We start from the raw sequence: 12,124 nt of genomic DNA on the forward strand, positions 1-12,124 counted from the left end.
AAAACAAAGAAATATTTCAAAGCAGTTTCATTTAAAGTATATTTGGAAGGTGTATGCAATGTGCCTTTGTAATTATTTCTTCATAATTCAATAAAGAATGCAAGGTAGACAAAAAAATTCAAGTTAAAGTCGGGCAGTGGTAGTATACAACTTTAATCCCTGCACTCAGGAGGCAGAGGCAGGCAGATCTCTGTGAGTTTGAAACCAGCCTGGTCTGCCAAAGAATTCCGTAACAACCAGAGCTGTTACACAGAAAAACAAAACAAAACAAAATTTAAGTTTAATCTTTCCTTCCCTCTTTCTCTCATCTTTCTCTCCCCTGCCTGCCCCCTCCTTTATCTCTCATCTTGGTTTACATTCCATCTTCGGAGAACTTTTATAAATCTAAGGTTTTATGTATTATTAATGTAGTCTTCATAGTTGTGCTTATGAATGTATGCATTTATCTAGATGCTGATTTGTTTATAAACTATATCTATGTCTATCATCTATCTATCTATCTATCTATCTATCTATCATCTATCATTTATATAATCAATCATCTATTCATCATCTATTGTGTATCTATCTCTGTATCACTTATCTGGCTATCATCTCTATTGTGTCTATCTATTCATCTATGTATGTATATCTGTCTATCATGTATCATTTGTATGTGTGTTTATCTATCATCATTTGTATGTATGTATATCTATCATCTATAATTTGTTTTTTGTCATCTCTAGCATCATATCTATCATCTATCTAGCTGTCTCTGTCTGTCTACTTATCATCTACCTATCTACTCATGATATACCTATCATTCATCTGCCCATCTCTAAACCATGCCTCTTCCTTCTTACTCCCCTTTGCTGCATCTGTCTCTTCAGTATCTTGGACTCTATAGGTCTCAAGCTGAATTTGGAGTCTACCAGTTCTTTCTGTGAGCTGTACTTTAACTATTGGAGTACTTTTTTTTTTCTGAAAAATGACACATTCTGAGATAATCCTGAAATCTTTCCTCTTAGCCCCTTTCACAAGCAATTTGTAAGAAGGCTCCTCTTTTGCGTGTGCTGCCCTAGTTCAAGGCTGCTTCATCTCTCATCGATTCATTGCCACAGAAACTTACTTGATCTTCTTGCCTGTATTGTTCTCGTATCCTGTCTTTCAGAGGGTTACAGGATTGTCAATATAAAACTCAAAAAAGAATTGCCACTCCTTTGTGTGAACTCTTGTGCAGGCTCATCATCACAGTCTAACTCTGGAGCCAGGAGGAAGGCTTTGGCTTCTGTCTAGTAACTCGAGCCTCCTTTCCATGGCCCTGTGGAGACGCTGCACTGAGAACTTGCTTACCCTTTATTTTTAGTTTCCTCTTCCTAAAATGGAAATGTTAATAGTCCCTTCTCATGAAGAAGTTTATTCATGTTATTTTTATTAGTGTGTGTGTGCATGTTTGTGTGTCTTTGATGGGGAAACCTTATTAGCCAAATATCTTTAAGAGGTGGATCCAAGTTAAGGCGTGACTTTCTGGACCCAGGTGTGCTCTCTCTGTGTGATTCCTGTGGGGGCACAGCTGAGCTTGGACTTCTCGTTCCTGTTTTGTGAGTTTCCCCCTTATAATAAATAAAAATATAATTGTTTTATCCTTTAGTTAGCCTGATTATTTCCCGAATCGAGCTGATTTCTACATGTCTTGTATATGAGTGAATGTGGTATGTGTGTGTGTGAGTGTATGTAGTGTATGTGTGTGGTGTATGTGAGTATGTATATATTGTATGTGGTATGTGGTGTATGAGTGTGTGTGTGGTTTATGTGAGTGTATGTGATGTATATGAGTGTGTGTGGTGTATATGAATGTGGTATGTGTGTGTACAATGTATATAAGTATGTGTAGTGTATGAGAGTTTATGTGGTGTATATGTGTGGATGTGGTGTGTGATATGTGTGAGTGTATGTGTGGTGTATATTAGTGTGTGGTATATGTATGTGTATGTCTGTCGTGTGTGGTACATGTAAGTGTGTGTGGTGTATGTAAATGTGTATGTGGTATATATGCATGTTCATCTGCATGGCATGTGTGAGACATCCTTCTTTATCACGCTACCTCATTTCTTTGAGGCAGGGCCTCTTGTTGCTCTTGAAGCTCATATTTTTCAACTAGGCTGGCAGCCAGTAAGCCCGAGCAATCCTCCTGTCTCCATTCTCCTCTTCCACTGCAGTGCTGGGTTTAAGGTTCTGTTCAGTACCACATCCCGATGGTAATGTGGGTAGCAAGGTCTGAAGTCTGATTCTTATACTTGCACAACAATTGCTCTGAACTACTGAGCTATCTCTCTTGCACCAAGATAATATTATCTGATGGAAATATAATAACCATTTAAAATGTTCCAGTGTTTGAAAATACTCAGGGAATGATAACTAGTATTATTAATACTCTTTCATAGCATTCCTAGCTTCCTAAACTTTTTTAGAAGCAGTTTTTAAACAAAATATTTATTCATGTTCACATGTGAGTGTATGCACACATGTATAAGTGCCATTTCTTAGATGCTGCTTACCTCGTTTTATGATGTGGGGTGCCTCACTGGGACCTGAGGCTTTCTGATTAGGCTAGGCCAGCTGGCCCAGGTGCTCCAGGAATCCTCCTGCCTCTGCCTTCCCAGTGATATGGTTATGAATGCATTCTAATGCAATCAGCTTTTTATGTGGGTTCTGGGGATCAAACTCAGGTCCTGATGATTGCACATTGTTAATCATTTTACCGAGTGAACCTTCTTCCAGCCCTGCCCCTTTACCAAGTGAGCCATCTTCCAGCCCTGCCCCTTTCTAGTGCTTTTTTTTTTTTTTGACAAGATTTGGCTTTGTATCCCACATTAGCCTCCAAATAGAGGCTACATAGTCTTCCTAATTTAATTCCAGTACAGCTTGTCTTGTATTTTGATGGCTTTCAGGTTTGGACTCTTCACCGAGTCTAGAACACTGTCACTCAGAGCCCCTTTTTGATTTTTGAGAAAATGCTGTCATCTGTTCCAGTCACCAGAGTCAGATTTGAGTGCCCCGTGTCACTCCCAGGAGCCAGCTGTGTGGTCAGGTAGTGTGGCTGCTGCTGCTGTGCTGGCTGTGCACCTCCACCTCCAGCACAGCAGTCACCACTGGTTTCGGTCTTGGCTCACAGACACAGGTGTAGAGTGGGTGCTCAGTTGGTGTTGAGCTAAATAGGACCCTCCCTAACCTCTCCAGAGCTGCCGCCAGTGGAAGGAGGTGAGGACCTTGTGGGGTAGGAGGATGGAGGCAGTTCTTGCAGGCAGGGGGCATGTGGTAAGTTAGTTTCTTAGCAAAGCAAGACTTTAACATTATTATGTGTGAAATGTCACTAATGAAGTAAATTTTCTTGGTATCAGATAGACTTCTACCTTTGTCTTTTTACATTCTCTATACCTCTTTAGGTCCTTGAAAATAATTCAGAGGTCTCCAGAACAGCAAGAAACCGCATTCTGCAAATATCTTCATATTGTGTTTAATTCTCAATACAATCTCTGCGGATGAACATGACCCGTGTGACACGTGCCAGTTCTTAGGAATTCTTTCCACCACTCACTTGTGCTCTTGTTCAAATTTAGACAGACAAGTAATTACTGAAGTAACACTATTTACTAGACTGACTTACAGCAGCTGTGATGAGAGGAGTCATTTGCAAAGCTTTGTGTTGAAAAATCAGGTAGGTTGGGGCTAGAGATAGATCAGTTGTTAAGAGCATTGAGTGCTCTTCCAGAGGACCAGCGTTCAACTCCCAGAATCCATATGGTGGCTCACAGTCATCTGTAACTCCCGTCGCAGGGGATCTGATACCTTCTTCTGGCCTCCATGGGTACCAGGTATACACACAGTTCACATGCAGGCAAAAAACATACATATAGAACATAATTTAAAGTATCTTTTAAAAATTATGAGATTATAAAAATGCCCTTTAGTAAGTTAAGGTCTGGAAAATATATCCTTGCTGTTCAGTTTTGAGACTTGGAAGCAATAATATTAATGTGTGTGTAGGTCATTTTGACCTGTGGTAACTTAATAGTTTCATATAAGTAATTCCTAATGGTGCATATGTAGGTATAAGGTAAAAATATGAATATATCAGGTATAAATACCAATTCAATATCTATTAAACCCAGTAAATTATGTACAAAGAGGAAAAATAATGATTCAAAATTATTTATGATTATTAATGATTTAATTAAATTAACATGATTAGTTTAATTTAGTTAATATGATTTAAAGGCTGCTAGTTAATGGTCCTCTATGAAATGAAAGCTAAAACATTCACCAGACTTCCAGGGAAGAAATGCCACAGATTACAAACAGGTAAGATCTAAACAATTGGGAGTCTCCTGAAAGCTTTCGTACACTCTGATGTGATTGGATTGATTCTTTTCTGACAGAAACACAAGGCATTTTCTGTGTTCCTTATTGACTATAGCCCATGGTTGAGACACTCTTATCCCCAGTTTACTAACTTTGTGTGATCTGAGCAAGAAGGTTGAGTTCATAAACCAAGACCCTGTGGAGATGGACTGCAGCTGACTGTGGAAAAGGGTTGCCTAATTTTCATATGGAAAAGCAGAGCCTTGAGTGGCTAAATCATCAATGACACTTTAGACCATGTAGATGGAGTTTAGTTCTATGGGCATGCCTTGGTTGGGTTGATGGGATTCTTTTGGAAGTTCACAGCTCCTCCTCACAGTTTGGAGGCTTTGACAAGGCTGCTAACGGCTTCTACTCCGGGGTCACAATCCTCATAACCCCTTTGTTTTAGATCCATCTCATCTGTTCATGCCACTTGCCGTGCCCTTCTGAAAGTGTGTGTTATATCAAGTCAGAGGCAGTCAAAAGAAATGTCTCCTTACTCCTAAGCAACCACATCCATTCTCACTTCTCCAGCAGGGGCCCGAGAGTCTGATCTGATCTTCCCTTGATAGCCACTTAAACAGGTCATGCCATTTCTCTGAACTTTGGTTTTGTTATCTGTCAAAGAGTTATACCATGCACATAGTTTAAAAAAATTCATAAAAGCTTCATAAAACCAGAGTTAATGTTTTCTTTTGTATTTAGTAGGTTAAAACTAAATGCTGCTTGGGTTGGACTTGATACATACCTGTAATTCCAACATTGTATGAGGCTCAGTCAAGATGATGTCCTGAGCACAGGCATTAAAGGTCAGCCTGGAACCCCACCAGAGAGAGAGAGAGAGAGAGAGAGAGAGAGAGAGAGAGATTCAACAGTGCCCCCTTTTTATTAACTTTATTTTATGTGCATTGGTGTAAAGGCGTCAGATCCCTGGAACTGGAGTTACAGACAATTGTGAGCTACCATGTGGGTGCAGGGAATAGAACCCCAGTCCCTTGTAAGAGCAGCCAGTGCTCTTAACTACTGAGCCATCTCTCCAGCTCCCAATGCCCCCTTTCTTTTAATCCTTTCGGTGCTTCTTAGTCTATACAACAAGCTCCAGTTTTTGTTCCCACAACAGAATATTTCGATTTTGTGTGAAGAAGAATGGTATTTCATCCATTCACCATTATTTTCTGCTCCTTCTTCATTCATTCCTGTTCTGTTTTGAATTTTGATAGGGGTCTTCTGTAGTAGCTTAACTGACCTAGAACACACTGTGCAGCTGAGTATAACCTTGAATTCCTGATCCTGTCTCTGCTTTGCCAGTGCTGTGATCACATGCAGGGTGCCCCATGCTTGCCTTCCATTTGTTTATTTAAAAAGTTATGTGTGTGTGTGTGTGTGTGTGTGTGTGTGTGGTGTTCAGGTTAAATCAAGCACATGCCAGACAGGTGCTTTCCCACTGAGGTTCTCTAACACATGAACATCTTACATATGCTTGTATTACTCTCCCTTTTCTCTTTTTTTTCATTGTTTTAATCAACAAACATTTATTGCCTGCTTGGTGAATGTTGGGGCCTATAGTGGATATTGGTCTACCTGTGTATTATCTAGGACAACATATCTTGCGATGGAGCCCCAGATGACCTCTATCTTGCCATCCTGCCTTCACCTCCCAAGAGCTAAAAAGGTGTAATTGTACCATGATCAGTGGTAGTGGGCATTGTAACTAAGTTCTTGTCCCTAGGGCTAGAGATGGGTCAGGGTTAGAAATGGTTAAAAGCACTTGCTGCTCTTCTGGAGGACCCTGGCTTGATTCCCTGCATCCTTGTGGTGGCTCACAACCACCTCAATCGCCAATTCCAGGGAAATGTTGCTCTCTTCTTGACTCCTCCAGCACGGTAGGCAAAATACCCGTATACAGAAAATAAAAATATATGTTGTCTAAAAGTTTCTGTTTCTTTGGAATCTATGTTCTTGTGGAGCAAATAGACTTTTTTAAAAATCAAAAACCAAGTATGTGCTAGATCTATTGACACAACTATAGCAGTATATAGATAGAAAGGATAGAAAGCAGCAGTCATGTTAGATAGCTTTCTAGTGTTAGGAAGGAGCCAGGGAGGAAGACTGATCCAGGTGCAGGGCACCACAAGTGTCTATGTGCATGCATTTAGGGATCAAAGAGAAGCCAGTGTGCAGGGACCCAGTAAGGGAGAATGGGGAGAAAGAGCTCAGAAAGGAGGGTGGGGGTCGAATCGTCAGGGGCATTGACCCTGTGCTAGTCACCTTGGCTTTGGGACTGGGGTTAGCTGCATCTTCTCTGGATTTTTACTTGTGGTTCTTTTGTGATGATGTCTTCTCCACCTAACTCTCACGACAGCCTTTGGCCCAGAGCCCCTTAATTACTATACTTACTAGGCAGACTTTGTCTGGACTAGGTACCCTCCTTTAGCTTAGATTTCATTTAGTCCTTTGTATCCTCTTGATGCTTTGTGCCTTGTTGGTGCAAATGTTTCTTGATGCTCCAACATCTAGGAAAGAAATGAGAGGACTTGGTGATAGCTTAGATGTGAGAAATGATGTGGGTTTGTGATCCTGGAACATAGTGATGTCATAAACAGAAACAGGATGCTTTAGAAGTGAGGCTGATTTTAGATAGGTTGATATGGAATTTTCAATTCTAGCAGGATATGTATATGAAGTTGCCAGAATAATGCGAGAATTATTCACAGTACACTGAGAATGTTGGATTTCTTTGTGGCTGAAGTCATTATTTGGAACAGTCTCTTCTCGTATTTGTAGTGCCCAGGAAAGAGGTTGACAAACAATCAGGACTACATGATGTTGAGGGGTATGTAGAGAACAGAAAAAGCCCTGAGTGAGCGATGCCCTGGGTGAATGTGTGCTGTTGACACAGGCATAGCCTTGTCAAGGACCCCAGAGCCTCAGATTCAGAGAGTTGACAAAGCCTTCCTGGGAGGCATAGTGCAAGTGTTGATGATATGTACAGAAAATGTCTATCTCTGCTTTCTCCCTGAATATGTTTCCAGCTGAGGCCACTAAACCTGGCTCCTTGTCCATCTGCATGTAATAAACACAACTCCTTGTTTATCTGAATGTAATAATCCCACCTCTGCTTAACACTATCAACTTTAGTAAGCCTGCTTAGCTTCTGGGGGTGACAAGGGTTCTCCGTCAGAGAGCCCAGTCCACTCCATCTGTCTTTTCTTCAGTCCCTTATCACCCCAGTCAGGTCCCAGCCTCTGGACCTGTAGCAAGGACATGGCAGGTTATGTGACAAGTAGCTGTGGTGCTCAGTGTGTGATGACATAGGGTCTAGAGTAAGGTCCCATGGGTCTGAGTTCCAGCCCTCGTGTGTATCTCAGTTAAGTCTCAGCGTCTTCCTGTGGAAAATAGAATGAAAGCAATCTGTGTGGTCACTGAAGGTTGACTGTAGTTGTTTTTGTTATCTTTCATGATCTGGGTGACCCAAGGCCTGTCCCATGGTGGAGGGTGACCTGAGGCCACGCAGATTCTTTGGCAGGTGGAAGACAGATACGCCATGTCGAGAGAGCTTGGGTATAGAGTTTATTCAGTGGGTATTGGGAATGGCATAAGGGTTATGGGGAAGGGGGGTGGGGAGAAGGGGTGAGAGGGGAAGGGTGGAGAGAGAGAGAAAGAGAGAGAGAGAGAGAGGAAGAAGGAGGAGGAGGAGGAGGAGGAGAGGAGAGGAGAGAGAAAGGAAGGGAGGGAGGGAGGGAGGGAGGGAGGGAGTAGGGACAGGGTACCCAGCTGACAGACCAGGCCAGCAGATTATAACATTCCCACCTTTCTCCTGTAACAAAAAGGCGGGAAGTTAGGCGTGGCAGGTTGAGGTGATTGGGACAGCGGGTTCTCAAGACTGCTTCCTGCTTATTTGTAGGTGTCAAAGTCTTTCTTGGAGGACCTAAGAAAGCTGGGTGCTGGTCACATCCAGCTTGTCGCTTTACTCCCGTTCAGGATTTGTGGTGTCTCTTGGACCTGGCAAAGTGTTGGTAGAGCAGAGGACAAAGTTAAGTTTAGGGAGAAACAATTTTTTTTTTTCAGAACCAGGCAATTAAGAGGGGTGTATCTGACCTGTTTAAGGCGAACCCTTCAATTCAGCTCCCTGGAACTCACAAGAATTCTTTGCCCAAGTTTGCCAAGGCAAGCAGATCTCCTGTCTCCTCCTCCTCTCTTCCTCCCCACTCCCAGTTTACATCTTCCCTCCATATTCCCTTACCCATTAAATAGACTCTATACCCAAGCTCTGCTGGCATGGCATATCCATCTGTCTCCTGCAGGGCTTCAGGTCACCCCTGAGGCCTCAGGTCACTCACCGCAGCCTCTCTTGGGATTGGCCTCGGGTCACCAGCATTATGAATGATAAGAGTTTTTGGTGTTTTAATGACTTTATTTGTAATCTGCTATAGTGATACACCTGTTCCGATTCTGCCTGTGTGTAGGGAACTTTGGATACACACTGTGTCAGTTAATATTATCTGCTTCTGTTAGTAGGGTAGTAACCTACTGCTGGTTATGGTAGAGGCTGCCAAATAGCCTCAGTGTGGAACAAGAGTTGACAGGGTGTTGGATAATAGATGATAGTGGTATTCACAGTATTTTGTATTCATAGATTAATTGCCACCCATAAGACAGAATCAGTACACGAAAGTTGACTAAAAGTCCCTATAGTAATATTTTATAGTGATAAAATTAGTGCTGCTCAAGCATGGTGTTCTGTGTCTATGGGCTTAGCTGAGCTGCTCAGGAGGGTGAAGTGGAAAAAATGGCTTGAACCTACAAGTTCAAGACCAGCCTGGTTACAAAGTGAGACTGTTATTTTTTTAAAAATACAATTAATTTAGAGAAGCAAATACAATTTAAGTTCATTTGGGGCAAAATTTCTGATTTTTTTTAGTATATATCTCAATAACTTTATTTAAATCAGAATTTTTATGGACTTTAAAAAGATTCATTCATTATTTATTTTATTTATGTTAAGTGTGTCTGCTTGTATGAGTTTAGAAGCACAGTCATGTGCAGGAACCACTGGAGGTCAGAGTCCCTGGAACTGACTTGTCTGGTGGTTGGGAACTCACTCCTGGCCTCCAGGAAGGGGTCCCCAGCGTAACTGACAATGAAACCATTTTTCCAGCCCCCTTGTAGCCGTTTTATTTGGATTCTTGTCCCTTTTATTTCTCTATGTAGCTCACTCAAATCTAAGAATTCTTGAGAGGTTTCCTAGCCAGCCTGTGGATGCCTATGGAATTGTATCTTTTCTTTTTTTCTGTGTAGTAGATGTCGTGGCACTAAGACCCAGAAACCTTGTGCTCTGTGTGGCTGGAGCTGGGCTGTGCTCACACTGAAGGGAAGGAAGTCATTAGTGCAGACTGAGCTGTGGAGTTAGGTTCTTGCAGGATTTCCTTCCAGCCTTTCCCCACTAAGGTTCTTGGGAATTAAAAAAAAAAAAAATCTAAACACACAAACCAAGTTTTCCTATTTACTGTGTTCAGGGAAGGTAGGCATTTCGGAAGGGCAGATCCGGTCCCAAGTTGTCTAAGAAGCAGAAAACTGCGCAAAGAAGCTCCGATTACAGATCTTTGGAATTTTCGTTGCTAAATTTTACAAACGAGAAATACACCCAGAATTTTGGGACTTGATTCAGGCTGCGCGTGAGGGTTTCATTGCTTGTCTAATCTTTTTCGAGAAGAGAATTCGCCAAAAGGGGCTTGGATGGCAGGAACCCGACAGGGTTTCTGTGGCAGCTCGTGTCGTGGGTCTCTGCTCTGAGGGGTCTGCGGCCGATCGGAGAGCCCCTGTTGCTGACTGCGGGACCCTTTCGTAAGCGCGGGTTGGGAAACATGCCCCGCTCCGGCCCCCGTGAGCCGCTGGCTGCTGGGACTTCCTAGCCCCGTGGGAGAGTGTCGTGGCCGCGGCACTTCGCATTGAACCGAAGACGAAGACTGTCCTCTCCCGGGCTCTTCCCCCTCGCTACGAACACGGGAAAGAACTACGGGGTGCAAGGGGGCAGCATGACTTGCAGCCGCAGCCGCCCTGAGATTGCCCCCAGCCCTCAGCCCACATCTTGATGTGCCCCGGGTCAGCTGTACAAATATGATGAAATGGCAGCCCCGGAAGAAGGTGAGTGCGGTGGCGGCGGCGGGGTTTGTGGGGAGGGGAGGGCCCGCGGGACCCCCGAGGCCATCCGGGTCGGTGCGCCCACCGCCCGCCAAGTTCTTGCCTCTGGGCGCGCGCGGCCGGGCTGGGTGACAGCTGAGCTTCAGTCCCGCGTGCTGGGCTGGGGCCGCGCCGCGCCCGCCCCGTTAGGCCCGCAGGTGGGCATCGGAGCGCCCCCTGCCCCGCGGGGATCGGCGTCCCGGCGGCTGGCAGCCGCTTCCCCTGGGCCCCGCTGGGGGGCGGGCAGCCCGGGAGCGAGCGCCGAGCGGCTCCGGGTGACGGCCGGGCCTGGGGCGCCTGGGTTGTGGCGGGCCGACTGCCGGATCTGGCTGCCGCGTGGGCGAGTGCGGGCGAGCCGGCCATTGTGCACCGCGTGTGTGCATCGATCGTGGGCAAGGGGGAGGGGGTACTTTGCTTTTTGCAAGATTATTTCCTAATATGGCTCCTTTGTTGAGAACTGGAGAAAAAAATCCAGTGGTTCTATCAAAATAAATTGCTATTGGTCCCCGAAATAACGTTTCTAAGTGTGGGACGCGTCCCTTCCTTGGGACACCGAGGGAGAAAGACAGCGTTCTTCAAGTTCTTGGCAGCGGTATGTTTGGCCAGGGTTCCCCTTTGCAAACTTGCCTGACTGCCACTGTTAGGTTAACCCCGCGGTTTACAGCATAGCGGGACTTTCCCTTCAATAGCTCATTTGGCTGTGGGTTTTATTGACATTCTTCTGAAGGAAAACACAGCAAACCGAATGTGCTGTGCCCCTCCCCAGCCGTGACCTGTCTCTGCTAGCAGCTGTCTGGTGTTTCACTCAACTAGCTAAACTGATTCTTTCTTTGTGCCATGATGTGTGATGTTGAGTTTGTCATCAGAGCTGAAATAGAAGTCCTGTGTGAAATGCTAAGAAGACACTGTGCGCTTGTTTGAGTGCTGGGAAACCGAGCAAACCCTGCTTCATGATATCCTGGTGAACGGAAAGGTTTTCTTCGGTATCTATTTGATTTTATTTTGTCCTGTGGCAGTTGTTTCTGCCTCAGCCCAAAGCCAGAATCACTCATGTGTTTGTTCTCATCTCATCACAGAGCATTGTTCAGCGATATTGGTTTAAGAGGTGTGTGCTCACCTCCCACCCATTAAAACAGAGGAGAACCCCATATAATCAAGCATCTTAAACATGCTGCATAGTCCTAGAAACGTCTGTATTTGTATAATGTTTATGAGTAGCTTACAGATGTCTGCAAACTGTACATTCACAAATGCCTGCTTTTCCTATTTGACCAACATGTAGTAACTCATATGGTTATGTCAGTGAAAACCCCTCAGGGTACTGGTATTGCTTGAACCACAGAAGTATTATTCTTGGCAGTCAGGTGGATTTCTGGACTCTGGAAGATTCTATTTCAAGTGTTAGGATTCACTGCAGTATTTACTCACTCTGTAATGCTTAAATGGATAAACCAGAAGATTGTGTTTATTTTCTGTAGTCATAATCACAAGTCATAGTGTCACAAGCATCTAGATATGAATCTGAAGAGCCATTGAAGCTGAGCTGTCTGATTCTGTGTGG

At 44.0% G+C, this 12,124-nt stretch overlaps 1 protein-coding gene across 3 annotated transcripts in view; it reads left to right on the plus strand.

The window, feature by feature from the left end:
* The window catches only part of Ttc28 (tetratricopeptide repeat domain 28), a 460,167-nt gene that overhangs the window by 118,911 nt on the left and 329,132 nt on the right, over positions 1-12,124 (plus strand). The window contains exon 1 of one of the 3 annotated variants that reach the window (XM_050122049.1): positions 9,759-10,527. The exons of the other annotated variants lie outside the window; for them this stretch is intronic. Coding sequence (XP_049978006.1) covers positions 10,501-10,527 — 27 coding nt within the window. The 5' untranslated portion in view covers positions 9,759-10,500. Of the gene's footprint in view, positions 1-9,758; positions 10,528-12,124 lie in introns of those variants that run through there. 3 annotated transcript variants of the gene reach the window in all.

The sequence above is a fragment of the Alexandromys fortis genome, unplaced genomic scaffold, assembly GCF_014885135.2.
Source record: "Alexandromys fortis isolate MF-2015 unplaced genomic scaffold, M_Fortis_MF-2015_v1.1 scaffold_193, whole genome shotgun sequence".
Taxonomy (NCBI): domain Eukaryota; kingdom Metazoa; phylum Chordata; class Mammalia; order Rodentia; family Cricetidae; genus Alexandromys; species Alexandromys fortis.